Source organism: Hyla sarda, chromosome 3 (assembly GCF_029499605.1).
Source record: "Hyla sarda isolate aHylSar1 chromosome 3, aHylSar1.hap1, whole genome shotgun sequence".
Classification (NCBI taxonomy): domain Eukaryota; kingdom Metazoa; phylum Chordata; class Amphibia; order Anura; family Hylidae; genus Hyla; species Hyla sarda.
This window is the reverse complement of record NC_079191.1, coordinates 425,234,637-425,259,714: the sequence shown is the minus strand read 5'-3', so window position 1 is coordinate 425,259,714 and position 25,078 is coordinate 425,234,637. Positions and strand designations below refer to the sequence as shown.

At 44.3% G+C, this 25,078-nt stretch overlaps 1 protein-coding gene across 1 annotated transcript in view; it reads left to right on the top strand.

The window, feature by feature from the left end:
* Positions 1-370: 370 nt before the first annotated feature.
* DUSP10 (dual specificity phosphatase 10) overlaps positions 371-25,078 on the top strand; it is a 103,587-nt gene continuing 78,879 nt past the window's right edge. The window contains exons 1-2 of the mRNA XM_056568389.1: positions 371-569; positions 6,878-7,728. Coding sequence (XP_056424364.1) covers positions 6,918-7,728 — 811 coding nt within the window. The 5' untranslated portion in view covers positions 371-569; positions 6,878-6,917. The remainder of the gene's footprint in view (positions 570-6,877; positions 7,729-25,078) is intronic.

Below are 25,078 nucleotides of genomic sequence, written 5' to 3'. Positions count from 1 at the left end.
TATATATATATATATATATATATATATGTACTTATTTATTTTTTTTATTTATATTTATTTATTACAGTATTGATTGTTTTATTTTATTTGACTTTTCAAAATATCTTTTGCACTTTGTTGTTGTTGTTTTTATCACACTTTATCTAATTTTTTAGCAAAATTGCTCAACAAATCTGAAAGGCATCCCCCCCCCCCCCCCCCCAATAAGTGTCTTAATAATCTTAATAATATCGGTGACCAAAAGAAGTTAATTTCCCCTCTGTGTCTTTTTCTTTTATGCCGGGGCTGTGGTGGGTGGAGCCAAAAGAAGAAGAAAAAAAAAAAAAGAGGTGGAGGGGAGGCGGCGGCAGTTTTCACGTTCCCTTTCCTCGGTTACTCATGACAGTCAGATCAATAGGAGCAGGGGCAGGAGGGGACATGCTGGGAGCACTCAGTGCCTGCATGCAGCGTTACTGCCAGTCCTGGTAAGGTGGCATCGGAGTGGGTCGCCTGGTATTACAGCGCTTGGATCCTATGATTCACATTACGCCAGCATGCTGCTGCTGTGACACTACTGCAGTGCCAGCGAGGTGAGCACCTTCTGCATTGTCTTCTGCTGTTACATTGGATTCTGTGACACTTACATCTTAGATTTATTCCATACATTATTGCCAAGGATGATATATACACAATTGTAGCATTATCCTTATTATCATTATTATTGTTATTATTACTATTATTATCATTATTGTTATTATTACTATTATTATTACTATTATTATTATTATTATTATTATTATTATTATCATTATTGTTATTATTACTATTATTATTATTATTATTATTGCATTCCACGACACTTACACCTTAGATTTATTCCATACATTATTGCCCAGGATTATATATATAGTAGTGGATGCATGGAATAGCCTTCCTGCAGAAGTGGTCGCTGCAAATACAGTGAAGGAGTTTAAACATGCATGGGATAAGCATAAGGCTATCCTTCATATAAGATAGGGATAGGAATAAGGCTATCCTTCATATAAGATAGGGATAGGAATAAGGCTATCCTTCATATAAGATAGGGATAGGCATAAGGCTATCCTTCATATAAGATAGGGATAGACATAAGGCTATCCTTCATATAAGATAGAGATAGGTATAAGGCTATCCTTCATATAAGATAGGGATAGGTATAAGGCTATCCTTCATATAAGATAGGGATAAGCATAAGGCTATCCTTCATATAAGATAGGGATAGGCATAAGGCTATCCTTCATATAAGATAGGGATAGGAATAAGGATAGCCTTCATATAAGATAGGGATAGGAATAAGGATAGCCTTCATATAAGATAGGGATAGGAATAAGGATAGCCTTCATATAAGATAAGGATAGGAATAAGGATATCCTTCATATAAGATAGGGATAGGAATAAAGCTATCCTTCATATAAGATAGGGATAGGCATAAGGCTATCCTTCATATAAGATTGAGATAAATATAAGGCTATCCTTCATATAAGATAGGGATAGGTATAAGGCTATACTTCATATAAGATAGGGATAGGTATAAGGCTATACTTCATATAAGATAGGGATAGGTATAAGGCTATCCTTCATATAAGATAGGGATAGGAATAAGGCTATACTTCAAATAAGATAGGGATAGGCATAAGGCTATCCTTCATATAAGATAGAGATAAATATAAGGCTATCCTTCATATAAGATAGGGATAGGAATAAGGCTATACTTCATATAAGATAGGGATAGGTATAAGGCTATCCTTCATATAAGATAGGGATAGTTATAAGGCTATCCTTCATATAAGATAGGGATAGTTATAAGGCTATCCTTCATATAAGATAGGGATAGGTATAAGGCTATCCTTCATATAAGATAGGGATAGATATAAGGCTATCCTTCATATAAGATAGGGATAGGAATATGGCTATCCTTCTTATAAGATAGGGATAGGTATAATGCTATAAGATAGGGATAGATATAAAGCTATCCTTCATATAAGATAGGGATAGGTATAATGCTATAAGATAGGGATAAGCATAAGGCTATCCTTCATATAAGATAGGGCCAGGGACTATTGATAGGATTCAGAATATTGGGCAGACTAGATGGGCCAAATGGTTCTTATCTGCCAACACAGTCCATGCTTCTATATACACAATTGTAGCATTATTGTCAATATTATTATTATTATTATTATTATTGCATTCTACGACACTTACATCTTAGATTTATTCGATACATTTTTGCCAAGGATTATATATATACAGTTGTTGCTGTATCATTATTATTGTTACTATTATTCTTCTTACCGCCATCAACACTGCTGCAGGGTTGCAGATGTTTTTTTTTGTTTGTTTGTTTGTTTTTTACGCTTTACTTTTGACCAGGAACTTAACTGTTGCCTGTCAGGATTGTAAATGGTGACATGTATAGGTGAAGTATAGATCATGTATAGATGACGTATAGATGAAGTATAGATCATGTATAGATGAAGTATAGATCATGTATAGATGAAGTATAGATCATGTATAGATGAAGTATAGATCATGTATAGATGAAGTATAGATCATGTATAGATGAAGTATATATCATGTATAGATGACGTATAGATGAAGTATAGATGACATATAGATCATGTATAGATGACGTATAGATGACGTATAGATCATGTATAGATGACATATAGATCATGTATAGATGACGTATAGATCATGTATAGATGACATATAGATCATGTATAGATCATGTATAGATGACATATAGATCATGTATAGATGACGTATAGATCATGTATAGATGACGTATAGATCATGTATAGATGACATATAGATCATGTATAGATCATGTATAGATGACATATAGATCATGTATAGATCATGTATAGATGACGTATAGATCATGTATAGATGACGTATAGATCATGTATAGATGAAGTATAGATCATGTATAGATGACGTATAGATCATGTATAGATGATGTATAGATCATGTATAGATGAAGTATAGATCATGTATAGATGACGTATAGATCATGTATAGATGAAGTATAGATCATGTATAGATAAAGTATAGATGACGTATAGATCATGTATAGATGACATATAGATCATGTATAGATGACGTATAGATCATGTATAGATGAAGTATAGATGACGTATAGATCATGTATAGATGACGTATAGATCATGTATAGATGACATATAGATCATGTATAGATGAAGTATAGATCATGTATAGATGAAGTATAGATCATGTATAGATGAAGTATAGATGACGTATAGATCATGTATAGATGACATATAGATCATGTATAGATGAAGTATAGATGACGTATAGATGACGTATAGATGACATATAGATCATGTATAGATGAAGTATAGATCATGTATAGGTGACGTATAGATCATGTATAGATGAAGTATAGATCATGTATAGATGAAGTATAGATCATGTATAGATGACGTATAGATCATGTATAGATGACGTATAGATCATGTATAGATGACGTATAGATCATGTATAGATGACGTATAGATCATGTATAGATGACATATAGATCATGTATAGATGACGTATAGATCATGTATAGATGAAGTATAGATCATGTATAGATGACGTATAGATCATGTATAGATAAAGTATAGATCATGTATAGATGAAGTATAGATCATGTATAGATGACATATAGATCATGTATAGATGACGTATAGATGACGTATAGATGATGTATAGATCACGTATGATCATGCACAACCGTGTCAGTCGGGGACTGTCAGCGTCTTGAGGGATGATGTCTAGGCGAATGCAAAGCGTAACTTTTTGCGAACAATAGATGTCGCCCCCTCCTTTCCCCCTGTCTGCAGTTCATTCATTCTGATGTGATCGGATTATATTTTTTTTTTATTATACCGTATATATATATATATAGAGTTAATAACGTGTTAAGTGCTGCAGCCGAATGCTGCAGCGGTCGACCAGACACATAGATCCTGCTCAAAAAAAAATTTTTTCACTGTGTGCATGCAGTGTTTTCCAACCAGGGTCTAAAACAACAACTCCCAGCATGCCCAGACAGCCGTTGACCATACTTTTGGGTTTGCTATAGAGCAGTGGTCTCCAAACTGTGAACCTCCAGCTGTTGCAAAACTACAACTACCAGCATACACAGACAGCTGTTGACCATACCTTTGGGTTTGCTATAGAGCAGTGGTCTCCAAAGGGTGAACCTCCGGCTGTTGCAAAACTACAACTCCCAGCATGCTCGGATAGCCTTTGACCATACCTTTGGGTTTTCTATAGAGCAGTAGTCTCCAAACTGTGAATCTCCAGCTGTTGCAAAACTACAACTCCCAGCATGCCCGGACAGCCGTTGACCATACCTGTGGTTTGCTGAAGAGCAGTGGCCTCTAAATGTGAACCTCCAGCTGTTGCAAAACTACAACTCTCAGCATGTGCCCAGGCAGCCGAAAGTTGTCATTTTTTCAACAGCTGAGGGCACGCTGGTTGGAGAACACTGCTCTAAGTACAGACATAGGTTCAAAAAGGATCGTTGTGTAATTTCGGCTCCCATCTCTCGGTTTGCACGTCCACACGGCGATATTTTTAGCAGCTCTGTCCACTTACCTATAAGAAACAAGAATAAAATAGAACAAAAACTCAGGTCATTCCTTATCTACTATATCAGTGGTCTCCAACCTGCGGACCTCCAGATGTTGCAAAACTACAACTCCCAGCATGCCCGGACAGCCAACGGCTGTCTGGGCATGCTGGGAGTTGTAGTTTTGCAACATCTGGAGGTTCGCAGGTTGAAGACCATTGTACTATATGGACTTTGATAGGAGTGAAATGAACCAGGGACTTGAAAAGAAAGAAAACTACTTTTCACGTTATTTAACAATGATTGATGTAGCAGAGTTGAATCAGTTGAGGAAATATTCTGAGCTTTGTGGAACTAAGAGAGTGCAGTAGGGTTGAACTGAAGCTCTATAGCAGGGTTTCCCCAACCCGTGTGCTTCCAGCTGTTGCAAAACTACAACTCTTTTTATGCTGGGAGTTATAATTTTGCAACAGCTGGAGGCAACGTTGTTGGGAAACACTGGTACAGGGAGGGTAGGCTGCATGAGACATGGGCATGCTGGGAGTTGTAGTTTTGCAACAGCTGGAGGCAACGTGGTTAGGAAACACTGGTATAGGGAGGGTAGGCTGCATGAGACATGGGCATGCTGGGAGTTGTAGTTTTGCAACAGCTGGAGGCAACGTGGTTAGGAAACACTGGTATAGGGAGGGTAGGCTGCATGAGACATGGGCATGCTGGGATTTGTAGTTTTGTAACAGCTGGAAGTCCACAGTTTGGAAACAACTGCCCTATAGAAAAATCACACGTATCTGTCAATGAAGTGTTTATATATATATATATTTTTTTATTATTATTGTTTTTTTTATTTAACAATGATGGGTGAAGTATTTTGAGCTTTGTGGATTAAGATTAAGTGCAGTAGGTTGACCTGAACCTCTAGAGAAGTGTTTCCCTACCAGGGTGCCTCCAGCTGTTACAAAACTACAACTCACAGCATGCCCGGACAGCCTCTGGCTTTGGGAGTTGTAGTTTTGCTACAGCTGGAGGTTCACAGTTTGGAGACCACTGCTCTATAGCAAACCAGAGATATTGTCAAAGGCTGTCCGGGCATGCTGAGAGTTTTAGTTTTGCAACAGCTGGAGTTTCACAGTTTGGAGACCACTGCTCTATTCCAAACCACAGGTATTGTCAACAGCTGTCTGGTAGTTTTGCAACAGCTGGAGGCACCCTGGTTGGGAAACACCGCTCCATAGTCTAAGACAGTGGTCTCCAACCTGCGGACCGCCAGATGTTGCAAAACTACAACTCCCAGCATGCCCGGACAGCCAACAGCTGTCCGGGCATGCTGGGAGTTGTAGTTTTGCAACATCTGGAGGTCCGCAGGTTGAAGACCACTGGTCTAGGACTTTCCACGGCAGACCTCCAGCTTGTCTTGTAATGCTGGGAGTTGTAGTTTTGCAACAGCTGGATTTTCACAATTGGAGACCACAGCTCTATAGCAAACCACAGGTATTGTCAACAGCTGTCTGGTAGTTTTGCAACAGCTGAAGGCACCCTGGTTGGGAAACACTGCTCTATAGTCTAGGACAGTGGTCTCCAACCTGCGGACCTCCAGATGTTGCAAAACTACAACTCCCAGCATGCCCGGACAGCCAACGGCTGTCCGGGCATGCTGGGAGTTGTAGTTTTGCAACATCTGGGGGTCCGCAGGTTGAAGACCACTGGTCTAGGACTTTCCACGGCAGACCTCCAGCTTGTCTTGTAATGCTGGGAGTTGTAGTTTTGCAACAGCTGGATTTTCACAGTTTGGAGACCAGTGCTCTATAGCAAACCACAGGTATTGTCAACAGCTGTCTGGTAGTTTTGCAACAGCTGGAGGCACCCTGGTTGGGAAACACTGCTCTATAGTCTAGGACAGTGGTCTCCAACCTGCGGACCTCCAGATGTTGCAAAACTACAACTCCCAGCATGCATGCTGGGAGTTGTAGCTTTGCAACATCTGGAGGTCCGCAGGGTGAAGACCACTGGTCTAGGACTTCCCACGGCAGACCTCCAGCTTGTCTTGTAATGCTGGGAGTTATAGTTTTGCAACAGCTGGAGGCCCGCTGGTTGCAACTGGAGGTGCACAGTTTGGAGACCACTTCTCTATAGTGAAGCCCAAGTATCATCATTTGTCAATGAAATGTATTTATTTATTTATTTTTATTATTATTATTATTTTTATATAATTATCTGCTACATGATATAAAAGATGAATGAACGAATGATTTTTGGGCGTTTCTTTCACGTTTTTTCCAGTCCCTCTACTTGAAACTTGAACCTGTACGAGCTATCCCTGATGCCTCCATCTCCTCTGGACGACACGGTTATTGTGGCACTATCCAGACCCGTCAGACCACAAGAGCTCGACCTCCGCCTGGACCCTTCCTACCGTGACGCCGCCGGCTCGGTGAGTGGCAGCTGCCGATCCCTACTCAGCACAAGCGTAGCCTCGCTCACCGCTGCGAATCTGACGTATATGCCCTCTTCCAACGGCTCTGCTCGCTCTTTGGGTTGCGGATGTAGCAGTGCCAGCTGTTGCAGCGTGGCAGCATACGAAAAGGACACCCAAAGCCAGACGATCAGCAGCACCACAATCACCAGCAGTGCCGCCGCCGGACCCTCCGCCTCTTCTTGCCCTCCCAACCCAATGGTCAATGAGAACAGCGGCGCGTTGAGTCCGTCTGGCGGGGTTGGCAGCCCTGTGTCCTCCACCACTACCAAACAATTCGCCAACATCAAAATCATTTACCCCAATGACTTGGCCAAGAAGATAGCGAAATGCAGCAAAACCCACCTGCCCAACCAAGGGCCGGTCATCATTGACTGCAGACCCTTCATGGAGTACAACAAAAGCCATATCCAAGGGGCCGTTCACATCAACTGCTCCGATAAGATCAGCCGGCGGAGGCTTCAGCAGGGGAAGATCACCGTCTTGGATTTAATCTCATGCAGGGAAGGTAAAGACTCCTTCAAGAGGATATTTTCCAAAGAGATCATCGTCTACGACGACAACACCAACGAGCCCAGCCGGGTCATCCCGTCCCAGCCGCTCCATACTGTGCTGGAGTCACTGAAGAGGGAAGGGAAGGAACCTCTGGTGCTTAAAGGTAATGCTGAGAATGGTCTGTAGGGGTCAGGACCTGGTGGGAGTCAGGGGTGTAACTATAGGGGCTGCAGTGGTAGCAGTCGTAGCGGGGCCCCAAGGCACATCTGTCCCATACGAGGCCACTATTATAATAGGCACATAGGGACCTGTTGGAAATGTTACACCTCTACTGGGATTTGTTACAGATCATTATCACCCATTCATTTACCTTGTACCTGGAAAGATCTGGGTGACAACCAACATGGGTCCTGGATAGAGATGAGCGAACTTACAGTAAACTCGAATCGTCACGAACTTCTCGGCTCGGCAGTTGATGACTTTTCCTGCATGAATGAGTTCAGCTTTCAGGTGCTCCGGTGGGCTGGAAAAGGTGGATACATTCCTAGGAAAGAGTCTCCTAGGAATGTATCCACCTTTTCCAGCCAACGGGAGCACCTGAAAGCTGAACTAATTTATGCAGGAAAAGTCATCAACTGCCGAGCCGAGAAGTTTGTGACGCATCAAATTTACTGTAAGTTCGCTCATCTCTAGTCCTGGACCATGGGAGGTGGAGATAGGATTTCATGTACCTGGGGCAAAGACTTAGATTGATGCCCCTGCCCTAAGCCGGTAATGGAAATCCGAACAGACGCCACCTCCTGGTGCCCTAGGTACATGCCCTGCCAGACCCCTACCGACTAATAGAGAACCTAGTAACTGGGCAGAGCTGAGTGATAACGTCTGTGAGAAGGGTAATGGAGGCCGTGTGGAGCGCAAACCCAGCTTTCCCAAAAACAGATAAGACTTTAAAATGGATGGAAAGAATTTTGAAAGGTTTAATATTTTAGTTAATATTTTACAACAACTTGTCAAAATGTGGGTATAGTGTGGTGTGGCAGAATTATCTATCTCATATATATCTATCTCATGTCTATCTATCTCACATCTATCTCATATTTATCTATCTATCTCATATCTATCTATCTATCTCATATCTATCTCTCATACCTATCTATCTATCGCATATCTATCTCATATCTATCTATCTCATATCTATCTATCTATCTATCTATCTAATATCTATCTCTCATACCTATCTATCTATCTATCTATCTATCTCATATCTATCTATCTCATATCTATCTATCTATCTATCTATCTATCTAATATCTATCTCTCATACCTATCTATCTATCTATCTATCTATCTATCGCATATCTATCTATCGCATATCTATCTATCTCATATCTATCTATCTCATATCTATCTATCTCATATCTATCTATCTCATATCTATCTATCTATCTATCTAATATCTATCTATCATACCTATCTATCTATCTATCTCATATCTATCTATCTCATATCTATCTCTCATACCTATCTATCTATCTATCGCATATCTATCTATCGCATATCTATCTATCTATCTCATATCTATCTATCTATCTCATATCTATCTATCTCATATCTATCTATCTATCTCATATCTATCTATCTATCTCATATCTATCTATCTCATATCTATCTATCTCATATCTATCTATCTCATATCTATCTATCTATCTATCTATCTCATATCTATCTATCTATCTATCCATCTATCTCATATCTATCTATCTCCTATCTATCTATCTATCTCCTATCTATCTATCTATCTCATATCTATCTATCTCATATCTATCTATCTATCTATCTCATATCTATCTATCTATCTAGCAATAAGCCATAACACATTATGTATTGTATATCGAATAATGGACTTTCTATACTGATATATATATATATATATGTCATTGGACTCCTTGGCGCTCCCTAATATCTGATATTGCTGAGTTACATTGTTCTTCATACCCTGGTAGACAGAAGCATTATGGGTAATAGTGAATTAGACTTCCTTGTGTCTGTCCTGGTGGGAGCAGACGTGTCTCATAGTCACAGTGTGGGGGGCACATGGGTCTTCCCTGCACTATGCTTCATATCTGACATTATAGGGAATTACCTTGCTCTAGTTGACTGCCCCGTGCTTGTGTTTTTCCCAATAGGAGGGCGCGTTTCGAGATTCCAAAAGTCTCCTTCTTTGGGTCCACCGTAGACCTGATGAAGAGCGAGTTTGGACCCTTGGAAACACTTTGTACCTTTGCCAGTAAATGTGTTTATTATTTTTGATATCCCTGTCTGATCAGTAAGATTTGGTGACTGTGGGTAGTGCTGGTAAAACATTGGGGGAGATTTATCAACACCCGTCCAGAGGAAAAGTTGTTTGGTTGCCCATAGCAACCAATCAGATCCCTACTTTCATTTTTAGCAAGGCCTCTGTAAAATGAAAGAAGCGATCTGATTGGTTGCTATGGGCAACCAAACATCTTTTCCTCTGGACGGGTGTTGATAAATCTCCCCCATTGTCTTTTCCTGATGCCTTAGACTTCATCCTCAGATCTTCTCTTCATTTACAACTTCCATAGGGAATGATGAGAGTTGTAGTTTTGAAACAGCTAGAGAGCCCCATTTTGGGGAACCCTTCTCTAGCCGAAAGTTATCCAGGCACATCTATTACGGTGGTATATATCAGTGTTTCCCAACCAGGGTGCCTCCAGCTGTTGCAAAACTACAACTCCCAGCATGCCCGGACAGCCAACGGCTGTCCGGGCATGCTGGGAGTTGTAGTTTTGCAACAGCTGGAGGCACCCTGGTTGGGAAACACTGATATATATTCTGCATGCTGCTGTAACCTGAACCCGCCAATGAAATACCTCTAAGGCTGCATTCACACTACGTTTTTGCAATACAGTTCCCGTATCAGGTTTTTGAGGAAAAACGGATTCCTCAAAACCGGACTAAACTAAAACGTGTGTACAAATTTTAACCCGTATAAGATTTAAAAATGATGTCCGGTTGCATCCATTTTTTTTAAGAAAAAAAAACGTATACCTTTTTAACTTTTCACTCCATTTTGAATAAAGTTTCACTTGTTTGATTGAAATTCCAAGAAAAAAAAACTGTGCAAAGCCAAAAACTGGTGAAAAACAGATGGAACCGTACGCACATACTGTTCTGGATGGTTCCCATTGACTCCTATGTTAAAAAAAAATAAAACGTATATGGTTTATTAAGTTTTTTTACCCGGACCAAAAAAAACGTGGTAGACTACGGTTTTGGGTATGGGTAAAAAAAAAACGGACAAAACCGTATAAGACACAAAATGGACTAAACCGGGGCGGAGCCGTGACGTGATGCCGTGATCGTCAGTCATCAGACCGATGTTCGCTCTGGGGCCTGATGACAGCGGGGTGCTGCGTGCGAGATCCTTTAGATAGGGGATAAGTTGTCAGCACGGTAGTACCTCTTTAACTATATTTTAAGTTTCTAAATGTGAATTGTCACCAGTCATCATGATGTCATAAATATTCCGAAGTGATTAGCTGCACTGCGTTGCGGTTTGCACACTGCTTGTGACACGCATGCTGCCGCGCAGAGCAGAGTCGGATGCCTCTCCTGGGCCTCAGACTTAGTCCGGGGGTTCTCCAACATCCGGGACATAATTCAGAACGATCTTTACATCTATAGTAGGGACATCCCAATACCGATACTGGAATCGGTTTCGGCACCCCTACCGGACGTTTACACGTCATTTCATAGCATGACAGGTCCTGCACAACTCCAACGTGCAGGAGAAGGTCCTTCTGCACTTATAGAGCTGAGGATGTAAGGGCCTCAGTGTGGGGGTGGAGGGAAGGTGAGTGGGATTTTTATTATTTTCTTTTAATGGGGACTTATTGGGGGAAACTAATAGAGACAAAGGGGGAGATTTATCAATGTTGGTGTGAGGTAGAAATCATTTAAAGGGGTTATCCTGGAAAAAAAAAAACTTTTTTTTATATATATATATCAACTGGTTCCAGAAAGTTAAACAGATTTGTAAATTACTTCTATTAAGAAATCTTAATCCTTTCAGTACTTTTTAGCTGCTGAAGTTGAGTTGTTCTTTTCTCTGTAAGTGCTCTCTGATGACACCTGTCTCGGGAACTGTCCAGAGTAGAAACAAATCTCCATAGCAAACCTCTTCTACTCTGTACAGTTCCCCAGACAAGCAGAGATGTCAGCAGAGAGCACTGTTGCCAGACAGAAAAGAACAACTCAACTTCAGCAGCTGATAATTATTGGAAGGATTAAGATTTTTTTAATAGAAGTAATTTACAAATCTGTTTAACTTTCTGGAGCCAGTTGATATATAAAATCTGTCAGTGCTTTCTATGTTTTGCATGTCTGCGCAAGCTTCTTTCTGCTCAAACAGAAATTCCTTCATGTTTCTACCGTCTGACACATTGGTGCGCGCACTCCTCGGTGTTCTATATTTGCGCAAAATCTGTTTCCCTTGCGCAAAGTTTTAATATCTAAACAAAAAATGCGCAATAGTAAATTAGTGTGTAACGCATTTTTCTTTCTATGGTACACGAGCACGTAGAGAACTTTGGAAAATATTCTATCAAAAAAGACGCAGTGAAAGTCATTTGTGCGCAAAAAAATACACAAGAAAAAGGGGTAAACTCAATGATAAATGTCCCCCATATACCTTATAGGAGGTTCCCCACATACCTGATTAACTATTGGAGACTTCAACCTAAAAGGGAAGGATTTCCAGCCTACCTACTGGGAGCTTCTACCTAATAGGGGGGATTCCCTACTTGCCTATGTCCTGGGGGCTTGAACCTAATAGGTGGGATTTCCTACTTAAAGTGGTACTCCACCCCTAGACATATTATCCCCTATCCGAAGGATAGGGGATAAGATATCTGACTGCGGGGATCCCACCGCTGGGGACCCCCACGATCTCCGTACAGCACCCGGCGTTTATTTAGAGACGTCAGTGGCAGAGGCTCATGACGTCAAGACCGCGCCCCCTCAATGCAATTCTATGGGAGGTTGTCATGCCCCCTCCCATAGACTTGCATTAAAGGAGTAGTCCAGTGGTGAACAAGTGGTGAGCAACTTATCCCCTATCCATGGATAGGAGATAAGTTGCAGATCGCGAGGTGTCCGACCGCTGGGGCCCCCTCGCGATCTCCTGTATGGGGCCCCAACAGCCCACGCGAAGGGGACGTGTCGACCACCGCACGAAGCGGCGGCCGACACGCCCCCCTCAATACAACTCTATGGCAGAGCCGGAGCGCTGCCTTCGGCAATCTCCGGATCTGCCATAGAGATGTATTGAGTAGGCCTGTCGGCCGCCGCTTCGTGCGGTGGTCGACACCCGCTATCTGGCCGGAGAGCCTGGCCCCCGTACAGAGAGATCACGGGGGGCCCCAGCGGTCGGACCCCCCATGATCTCAAACTTATCCCCTATCCTTAGGATAGGGGATATGTTTTTCACCACTGGACTACCCCTTTAAGGGGGAGTGGCCGTCACGTTGCAAACCTCCGTCCCGCATCGCCAGTCATCCGGCAGGGTGCGAAGTTTGCTCCGTACACCGGATGTCTGGGGTGCCGCAGCCGAGATCGCGGGGTAGCCAACCGAGATCATGGGGGTCCCCAGCAGCAGGACCCCGCGATCAGACATCTTATCCCCTATCCTTTGGAGAGGAGATAGGATGCCTAGGGGCGGAGTACCCCTTTAACTATTGAAGGCATATCTTCATTACGAGTGTCTGTGTTGGCCTCGTGTTCATCTCTAGAGCCACCTCTGCTGTCACATTACATTAAAGAAATAATGGGCCTCATTTACTAAGTTAAAATGACTCGTTTTTGTCTGGTTATTTTGGCGCAGAGCGTCTCCGACATGTCTGCGCCAGTCTACGCCAGTGTGCGCCAGGTAAATCCGACAAATCCGACATTGCACTGTGAAAAGCTGAAAATGGGGCGTGGTCTGTGACAAAGGGGGCGTGGTTTCACAACCCAACCTATTTACTATTGAATTCACAGAAAATCCTGTGGATAAATGGCTCGAAATTTCCACCTAGAAAAAGAGCTGGTCAGAAAATGTTCCCGACCTGTAAATCTGTGATCCCCATAGTAAATAAGGTGGAACCCTACAAGTCTGAAACATTTCCCATTGGTAAAAACCCGACACTCTTAGTAAATGAGGCCCAGTATTAGTAATTGGTATCGGTATTAAAAATAGTATCTGGACATCCGTAGTCTATAGTCTCTGATAGAAGTCTATAGTCTCTAATAGAAGTTATAGTCTCTAATAGAAGTCTATAGTCTCTGATAGAAGTCTATAGTCTCTGATAGAAGTCTATAGTCTCTGATAGAAGTCTATAGTCTCTGATAGAAGTCTATAGGCTCTGATAGAAGTCTATAGGCTCTGATAGAAGTCTATAGTCTCTGATAGAAGTCTATAGTCTCTAATAGAAGTCTATAGTCTCTGATAGAAGTCTATAGGCTCTGATAGAAGTCTATAGTCTCTGATAGAAGTCTATAGTCTCTAATAGAAGTCTATAGTCTCTGATAGAAGTCTATAGTCTCTGATAGAAGTCTATAGTCTCTGATAGAAGTCTATAGTCTCTGATAGAAGTCTATAGGCTCTGATAGAAGTTATAGTCTCTGATAGAAGTCTATAGTCTCTGATAGAAGTCTATAGTCTCTGATAGAAGTCTATAGTCTCTAATATAAGTCTATAGTCTCTGATAGAAGTCTATAGTCTCTAATAGAAGTCTATAGTCTCTGATAGAAGTCTATAGTCTCTAATAGAAGTCTATAGTCTCTAATATAAGTCTATAGTCTCTGATAGAAGTCTATAGTCTCTGATAGAAGTTATAGTCTCTGATAGAAGTCTATAGTCTCTGATAGAAGTCTATAGTCTCTAATATAAGTCTATAGTCTCTGATAGAAGTCTATAGTCTCTAATAGAAGTCTATAGTCTCTGATAGAAGTCTATAGGCTCTGATAGAAGTTATAGTCTCTGATAGAAGTCTATAGGCTCTGATAGAAGCCATTGTGGGACTTTACCTGCTGACAGCGATGGCTCCAGTAAACGTGGGTAGTGATGAGCGGCATTGCCAATATTCGAATTTGCGATATTTAATGAATATATAGACAAATATTTGTCCTATATTCGCAAATTTCAGATATTCTTATATTCGCACATTCGCATATGCGAATATTTGCGTATTCGAGGAAGAAAACAGTGAGGGGGTGGGCAACTTTACTATTGGTTGCTAGGGATGTTGTTGATAACCTCTGACAAGTGTATTTGCATCATTCTCATTGGCCCACAAGTGAAAAGAAGGAATATGCGAATATTCACATATGCGCATATGCGGAAAGAAGCGAATATTCGCAATTTCGAATATATAGCTAATAAATTCGCAATATTCGCAAATTCATGAATTTGCTATTGTTACGCCGAGCGCTCCGGGTTCCCGCTCCTCCCCGGAGCGCTCGCTTCACCTCCTCCGCTGCAGCGCCCCGGTCACGTCCTCTGACCCGGGGCGCTGCGATCCTGCTGCTAGCCGGGATGCGATTCGCGATGCGGGTGGCGCCCGCTCGCGATGCGCACCCCGGCTCTCCTACCTGACTCGCTCCCCGTCTGTTCTGTCCCGGCGCGCGCGGCCCCGCTCCCTAGGGCGCGCGCGCGCCGGGTCTCTGCGATTTAAAGGGCCACTGCGCCGCTGATTGGCGCAGTGGTTCCAATTAGAGTTATCACCTGTGCACTCCCTATATTACCTCACTTCCCTTGCACTCCCTTGCCGGATCTTGTTGCCTTAGTGCCAGTGAAAGCGTTCCTTGTGTGTCCCTTGCCAGTGTTTCCAGACCTTCTGCCGTTGCCCCTGACTACGATCCTTGCTGCCTGCCCCGACCTTCTGCTACGTCCGACCTTGCTTCTGCCTACTCCCTTGTACCGCGCCTATCTTCAGCAGCCAGAGAGGTGAGCCGTTGCTAGTGGATACGACCTGGTCACTACCGCCGCAGCAAGACCATCCCGCTTTGCGGCGGGCTCTGGTGAAAACCAGTAGTGGCTTAGAACCGGTCCACTAGCACGGTCCACGCCAATCCCTCTCTGGCACAGAGGGTCCACTACCTGCCAGCCGGCATCGTGACAGTAGATCCGGCCATGGATCCCGCTGAAGTTCCTCTGCCAGTTGTCGCTGACCTCACCACGGTGGTCGCCCAGCAGTCACAACAGATTGCGCAACAAGGCCAACAGCTGTCTCAACTGACCGTTATGCTACAACAGTTGCTACCACAGCTTCAGCAGTCATCTCCTCCGCCAGCTCCTGCACCTCCTCCGCAGCGAGTGGCCGCTCCTGGGATACGCTTATCCTTGCCGGATAAGTTTGATGGGGACTCTAAGTTTTGCCGTGGCTTCCTTTCCCAATGTTCCCTGCATCTGGAGATGATGTCGGACCTGTTTCCCACTGAAAGGTCTAAGGTGGCGTTCGTAGTCAGTCTTCTGTCCGGAAAAGCCCTGTCATGGGCCACACCGCTCTGGGACCGCAATGACCCCGTCACTGCCTCAGTACACTCCTTCTTCTCGGAAATCCGAAGTGTCTTTGAGGAACCTGCCCGAGCCTCTTCTGCTGAGACTGCCCTGTTGAACCTGGTCCAGGGTAATTCTTCCGTTGGCGAGTATGCCGTACAATTCCGTACACTTGCTTCAGAATTGTCCTGGAATAATGAGGCCCTCTGCGCGACCTTCAAAAAAGGCCTATCCAGCAACATTAAAGATGTTCTGGCCGCACGAGAAATTCCTGCTAATCTACATGAACTTATTCACCTAGCCACTCGCATTGACATGCGTTTTTCTGAAAGGCGTCAGGAACTCCGCCAAGATATGGACTCTGTTCGCACGAGGCGTTTCGTCTCCTCGGCTCCTCTCTCCTCTGGTCCCCTGCAATCTGTTCCTGTGCCTCCCGCCGTGGAGGCTATGCAGGTCGACCGGTCTCGCCTGACACCTCAAGAGAGGACACGACGCCGTATGGAGAACCTCTGCCTGTACTGTGCTAGTACCGAACACTTCCTGAGGGATTGTCCTATCCGTCCTCCCCGCCTGGAAAGACGTACGCTGACTCCGCACAAAGGCGAGACAGTCCTTGATGTCTACTCTGCTTCTCCACGTCTTACTGTGCCTGTGCGGATGTCTGCTTCTGCCTTCTCCTTCTCTACAGTGGCCTTCTTGGACTCTGGTTCTGCAGGAAATTTTATTTTGGCCTCTCTCGTCAACAGGTTCAACATCCCAGTGACCAGTCTCGCCAGACCCCTCTACATCAATTGTGTAAATAATGAAAGATTGGACTGTACCATACGTTTCCGCACGGAGCCCCTTCTTATGAGCATCGGATCTCATCATGAGAGGATTGAACTTTTGGTCCTCCCCAATTGCACCTCGGAGATTCTCCTTGGACTTCCCTGGCTTCAACTTCATTCCCCAACCCTGGATTGGTCCACTGGGGAGATCAAGAGTTGGGGGTCCTCTTGTTCCAAGAACTGTCTAAAATCGGTTCCCAGTAACCCTTGCCGTAACTCTGTGGTTCCTCCAGTAACCGGTCTCCCCAAGGCCTATATGGACTTCGCGGATGTTTTCTGCAAAAAACAAGCTGAGACTCTACCTCCTCACAGGCCTTATGATTGCCCTATCGACCTCCTCCCGGGTACTACTCCACCCCGGGGCAGAATTTATCCTCTCTCTGCCCCAGAGACTCTTGCCATGTCCGAATACGTCCAGGAGAATCTAAAAAGGGGCTTTATCCGTAAATCCTCCTCTCCTGCCGGAGCCGGATTTTTCTTTGTCTCCAAAAAAGATGGCTCCCTACGTCCTTGCATTGACTACCGCGGTCTTAATAAAATCACGGTTAAGAACCGCTACCCCTTACCCCTCATCTCTGAACTCTTTGATCGCCTCCAAGGTGCCCACATCTTCACTAAATTGGACTTAAGAGGCGCCTATAACCTCATCCGCATCAGAGAGGGGGACGAGTGGAAAACGGCATTTAACACCAGAGATGGACACTTTGAGTATCTGGTCATGCCCTTTGGACTGTGCAATGCCCCTGCCGTCTTCCAAGACTTTGTCAATGAAATTTTTCGTGATCTATTATACTCCTGTGTTGTGGTATATCTGGACGATATCCTAATTTTTTCTGCCAATCTAGAGGAACACCGCCGGCATGTCCGTATGGTTCTTCAGAGACTTCGTGACAACCAACTCTATGCCAAAATTGAGAAATGTCTGTTTGAATGCCAATCTCTTCCTTTTCTAGGATATTTGGTCTCTGGCCAGGGACTACAGATGGATCCAGACAAACTCTCTGCCGTCTTAAATTGGCCACGCCCCTCCGGACTCCGTGCTATCCAACGCTTTTTGGGGTTCGCCAATTATTACAGGCAATTTATTCCACATTTTTCTACCATTGTGGCTCCTATCGTGGCTTTAACCAAGAAAAATGCTGATCCCAAGTCCTGGCCTCCTCAAGCAGAAGACTCCTTTAAACAACTCAAGTCTGCCTTTTCTTCGGCTCCCGTGCTCTCCAGACCTGACCCTTCCAAACCCTTCCTATTGGAGGTTGATGCCTCCTCAGTAGGAGCTGGAGCTGTTCTTCTACAAAAAAATCCTTCCGGGCATGCTGTCACTTGTGGTTTTTTCTCTAGGACCTTCTCTCCAGCGGAGAGGAACTACTCCATCGGGGATCGAGAACTTCTAGCCATTAAATTAGCACTTGAGGAATGGAGGCATCTGCTGGAGGGATCAAGATTTCCTGTTATTATCTACACCGACCACAAGAACCTCTCCTACCTCCAGTCGGCCCAACGGCTGAATCCTCGCCAGGCCCGGTGGTCTCTGTTCTTTGCCCGATTTAATTTTGAGATCCACTTTCGTCCTGCCGATAAGAACATTAGAGCCGATGCTCTCTCTCGTTCCTCGGATGCCTCAGAAGTTGATCTCCCTCCGCAACACATCATTCCACCTGACTGCCTGATCTCCACTTCTCCTGCCTCCATCAGACAGACTCCTCCAGGAAAGACCTTTGTTTCTCCACGCCAACGCCTCGGAATCCTCAAATGGGGTCACTCCTCCCATCTCGCAGGTCATGCGGGCATCAAGAAATCTGTGCAACTCATCTCCCGCTTCTATTGGTGGCCAACTCTGGAGACGGATGTTGGGGACTTTGTGCGAGCCTGCACTATCTGTGCCCGGGATAAGACTCCTCGCCAGAAGCCCGCTGGTTTTCTTCATCCTCTGCCTGTCCCCGAACAGCCTTGGTCTCTGATTGGTATGGATTTTATTACTGATTTACCCCCTTCCCGTGGCAACACCGTTATTTGGGTGGTCGTTGATCGATTCTCCAAAATGGCACATTTCATTCCTCTTCCTGGTCTTCCTTCTGCGCCTCAGTTGGCTAAACAATTTTTTGTACACATTTTTCGTCTTCACGGGTTGCCTACGCAGATTGTCTCGGATAGAGGGGTCCAATTCGTGTCTAAATTCTGGAGAGCTCTCTGTAAACAACTCAAGATTAAATTAAATTTTTCCTCTGCATATCATCCCCAGTCCAATGGACAAGTAGAAAGAATTAACCAGATCCTGGGTGATTATTTGCGACATTTTGTTTCCTCCCGCCAGGATGACTGGGCAGATCTCCTTCCATGGGCCGAATTCTCGTATAACTTCAGGGTCTCTGAATCTTCCTCCAAATCCCCATTTTTCGTGGTGTACGGCCGTCACCCTCTTCCCCCCCTCCCTACCCCCTTGCCCTCTGGTCTGCCCGCTGTGGATGAAATTTCTCGTGACCTTTCCATTATATGGAGAGAGACCCAAAATTCTCTCTTACAGGCTTCTTCACGCATGAAGAGGTTCGCGGATAAGAAAAGAAGAGCTCCCCCCGTTTTTTCCCCTGGAGACAAGGTATGGCTCTCCGCTAAATATGTCCGCTTCCGTGTCCCTAGCTACAAGTTGGGACCACGCTATCTTGGTCCTTTCAAAATTCTGTGTCAAATTAATCCTGTCTCTTATAAACTTCTTCTTCCTCCTTCTCTTCGTATCCCTAATGCCTTTCACGTCTCTCTTCTCAAACCACTCATCCTCAACCGTTTTTCTCCCAAATCTGTTCCTCCCACTCCTGTTTCCGGCTCCTCGGACGTCTTCTCGGTCAAGGAGATTTTGGCTGCCAAAAAGGTCAGAGGAAAAAATTTTTTTTTAGTAGACTGGGAGGGTTGTGGTCCTGAAGAGAGATCCTGGGAACCTGAGGACAACATCCTTGACAAAAGTCTGCTCCTCAGGTTCTCAGGCTCCAAGAAGAGGGGGAGACCCAAGGGGGGGGGTACTGTTACGCCGAGCGCTCCGGGTTCCCGCTCCTCCCCGGAGCGCTCGCTTCACCTCCTCCGCTGCAGCGCCCCGGTCACGTCCTCTGACCCGGGGCGCTGCGATCCTGCTGCTAGCCGGGATGCGATTCGCGATGCGGGTGGCGCCCGCTCGCGATGCGCACCCCGGCTCTCCTACCTGACTCGCTCCCCGTCTGTTCTGTCCCGGCGCGCGCGGCCCCGCTCCCTAGGGCGCGCGCGCGCCGGGTCTCTGCGATTTAAAGGGCCACTGCGCCGCTGATTGGCGCAGTGGTTCCAATTAGAGTTATCACCTGTGCACTCCCTATATTACCTCACTTCCCTTGCACTCCCTTGCCGGATCTTGTTGCCTTAGTGCCAGTGAAAGCGTTCCTTGTGTGTCCCTTGCCAGTGTTTCCAGACCTTCTGCCGTTGCCCCTGACTACGATCCTTGCTGCCTGCCCCGACCTTCTGCTACGTCCGACCTTGCTTCTGCCTACTCCCTTGTACCGCGCCTATCTTCAGCAGCCAGAGAGGTGAGCCGTTGCTAGTGGATACGACCTGGTCACTACCGCCGCAGCAAGACCATCCCGCTTTGCGGCGGGCTCTGGTGAAAACCAGTAGTGGCTTAGAACCGGTCCACTAGCACGGTCCACGCCAATCCCTCTCTGGCACAGAGGGTCCACTACCTGCCAGCCGGCATCGTGACAGCTATATTCGCGATAAAAAAACGAAATGCAAATATTCTCGCCCAACACTACATGGCCCCTTTAGTTGACACCATTACGTGGAGCTCCGACTATAAATATTCTGTGAACAGCAGGACTTCTGTCCCAGTGTTTCACTCACTGTTTACAGAAAATAAACTGATCCTGTAAGGTAGTGTTTCCAAACCAAGGTGCCTCCAGCTGTTGCAAAACTAGCAAAAAAAAAGCCAAAGGCTGTCCAGGCATGCTGGGAGTTGTATTTTTACAACAGCTGGAGGCACCCTGGTTGGGAAGCACTGCTGTAAGGGAAGTGCCGGGAGAGTTATGAGATTGCTGATCCTGAATGCACCGGGGCTTGTCCTCTAGAACAAGAGAGAGAGATGTGGTGAGATGGGGTGTTGCAATAGTGTAGCAGGGTCTGGTGGTATTAACCCTTGATTATTCATGACACCAGGATGTGGTTATTCCGGTATGGTAACCGCCGTCAACCAACCCAATAACGGTCTTCAATAAAGAAATGTCGACAGCAGGAATTATGCAAGAACTGGAACTTTTACTTGTAATTCTTGTTAAACAGTCTTTACAGTTATGCAGTTTCTCTAGAGGCAACCGGGACACAGGATACCTCACAGGCTTGCTGGGACTTGTAGTATTGAGAATATCTATGCCACTGTGCTACTAATATTATTCTTGAGTTGAGTAGTAGTCACTAGAATTGTAGATAGAGCTTGATAACTCATGTTTTGAAGTGGCTGCAGGTTCTTTAGGCTTTGGCCTAGATGAAATGAATTTAGATCGGACGGGTATTGTGCTTGGCTGAAATCCAAGAGATAAGAGAGGTAACTGAGAGACTACTGCCCCTTATATACTGGGGGGTTGGACTAAAGCCCGTTGGTTGCAAAGCCTGTAGGTCCTGTACCCAAGAAACTCTGGGTATGTCACATGACCAACACTTCTGTACACATTTGTACAAACTTTATACATATTGACAATGCATACACAATATATACAATGCATTTATATGAGACAATAGAAGGTGAGAGAGAGATACAAGAGAGAGAGATGAGTTGTAGTTTTGCAACAGCTGGAGGCACCCTGGTTGGGAAACACTGCTGTAAGGGAAGTGCCGGGAGAGTTATGAGATTGTTGATCCTGAATGCTCCGGGGCTTGTCCTCTAGAATAAGACTTTATTATAAAGGTGACTGTAATGACTAAGATAGTACGGAGCAGAATCCATGGGGCTTACAGACCCTACTGGGCATCACATCTACAGAACATAGAGGTATCAGCTTTGTTGGATTCACTTGGCTGATCTAATGACCTCCCCGGGGATAAGCAGCGCCGGAGGTGTCTGGGAGCCGCTCGTCCCTCCTCCCTCTATAGAAACAACATTTGGTCAAGTCAGACATGTTTTCTAATGGGAGAAGTGACTGGTTACAATGTTCAGCTGGCAGCAATGTAATGTATGTGTTCACTTCTAAGCCAGTGGTCTCGAAACTGTGGCCCTCCAGATGTTTCAAACGATTAATCCAAGCATGCCCAGACAGCCAGCGGACGTACAGGTTATCCTAGGAGTTGTAGTTTTGCAACATCTGGGATTCTGGAAGCCGAAGACTGTCCGGTCATACTGGGAGTTGTAGTTTTGCAACAGCTGGAGGCGCTTTGGTTTAAAAACACTGCCATAGGGCCATATTAGATGTCCTGAGTTGCCCTATACACAGCCACAGGGTATAGTGGCAGGGAGGAGTAGGGGTATAAATGCAGGGAGGAGTAGGGGTATAAATGCAGGGAGGAGTAGGGGTATAAATGCAGGGAGGAGTAGGGGTATAAATGCAGGGAGGAGTAGGGGTATAAATGCAGGGAGGAGTAGGGGTATAAATGCAGGGAGGAGTAGGGGTATAAATGCAGGGAGGTGTAGGGGTATAAATGCAGGGAGGAGTAGGGGTTAAACATGGCTTCAGTCATGGGGGGGGGGGGGGGGGTTTCTTCCTTTTCCTAGAGTATAATGAATGGCTTCTTCACGTTTTGATGGGCCAGTGAGTAAGATGTGAATTGAAGCCTTGTTATTCCCACGCTTGATGTGCAGGGTGTGATCCGTCTACACCTCCGGGCTTCGCTCCTCCGTGTACACCCATGTGTCCTCGCCGCTGTAATTACGGGAGCACAACGCAAGGACAATGGGTGCTGAGATGTGACGTATAGTAAGGGACCCGTGGTAATCCACATTAGTCATAGGCAAAGGGAGATACCTTCAGGGGGTCAAAGGAGATCTTCACCAATCACGTCACAATGATGGCTGTCATCTTCCTGTCACCGCAACCTTATATCAGTTTGTCACATGCACATCACTTGTCCTAATGCCATAAACTTCAGTCAAGGGAACTATGTAGCCAGCTTCCTTCCAGCTCTATCTGTATACTGCTGCTGCTGTCTCTATGGGATTAAGATATATAGTAGTTGTATACTTCCCCTCCAACTCTATCTGTATACTGCTGCTGTCTCTATGGGATCAGGATATATAGTAGTTACACACCACCCCTCCAGCTCTATCTATATACTGCTGCTATCTCTATGGGATTAGAATATATATAGTAGTAATATCCCTCCCCCCTCCAGCTCTATCTGTATACTGCTGCTGATATCTCTATGGGATCAGGATATATAGTAGTTAAACACCCCCCCCCCTCCAGCTCTATCTGTATACTGTTCCTATAATAATAATAATAATTTATTTATATAGCGCCTACATATAGGATCAGTATATATATAGTAGTTATACATGTCCCCTCCAGCTCTCTCTGTATACTGCTGCTATCTCTATGGGATCAGGATATATAGCAGTTATACATATCCCCTCCAACTCTATCTGTCTACTGCTGCTGCTATTTCTATGGTATCAGGATATATAGTAGTTATACACCTCCCATCCAGCTCTATCTGTATACTGCTGCTGCTATCTCTATTTGATCAGATTCTTTTTGTTGCCCATAGCAACCAATCACAGCACAACTTTCTTGTTTCCAGTACAAAGTGAGATATGGAAGCTGAGGTCTTATTGGTTGCTATGGGAAACTAAAAGAATCTTACTATAAACGCAAAGATTGTCTCTTTATCTGAACTTTGGTGATAGTTAATAGAGAGATGAGATAGATAGATAGATATATATGAGATAGATAGATAGATAGATATGAGATAGATAGATATGAGATAGATAGATAGATAGATAGATATATATGAGATAGATAGATAGATAGATAGATATGAGATAGATAGATATGAGATAGATAGATAGATAGATATGAGATAGATAGATACACAAACACAGGGTAGGCAGCACAACCTCAGGGGTACAATTGGAGTAAACAGGGGTGCAGGTGATGACTGTGGTCCCAGTCGCAGACCGTGTCCATCGATAAATACTCCAAAGAAGTTGCAGCACACCCAGATAGCATATAGTGCAAAATAATTGAGCTTTATTGGCCCATGTTATGCAACGTTTCGATGGTATCACACCATCTTTGTCAAGCTTGACAAAGATGGTGTGATACCATCGAAACGTTGCATAACATGGGCCAATAAAGCTCAATTATTTTGCACTATATGCTATCTGGGTGTGCTGCAACTTCTTTGGAGTATTTATAGATAGATAGCAGATACATAGCTAGAAATGAGATAGATAGATAGATAGATAGATAGATATGAGATATATAGATATGAGATAGATATGAGATAGATAGATAGAAAGATAGATATGAGATAGATAGATATGAGATAGATATGAGATAGATATGAGATAGATAGATATGAGATAGATAGATATGAGATAGATATGAGATAGATAGATAGATATGAGATAGATAGATATGAGATATATAGATAGATAGATAGATATGAGATAGATAGATATGAGATAGATAGATAGATATGAGATAGATATTTGGATGCTTTATATAAGTTAGGACATTGTTAGACAAGTTCTTGTTGGCTCCTCTGTCGTTCTCCTGTTCGTCCTTTATGCTCTGTTTGGGATCTCGCTCCTTCCAGAACATTGGCCATGATGTCTATTTGTCAGGCAAATGCCACTTCAGCCGCCCCCGGCAGTCAGCCCGTCCTTCTATGCGGTGTCACAGCTGCCCGTCTGCATGAGGCCGGGATATCGACAGCAGAAGCCAAAGGTTATAATGTGTAATTCTTTCCAGGCCCGAAACATTGGCAGCGCCATTCTGTGGTCATAAGTAGATGACGAGGGTCGGGATCACACAGGCCAATATTTATTTCGATCATATTCTTTTCTCATAAATCATTTGATTTGAATGGGGAAAAAACAAACAAGATTTTCTAGCCGCACTGACAACATGGAGGCCACTTTCTAGGGGTCATGAACTTCACTTGAGACGCGGCTGCCCAGG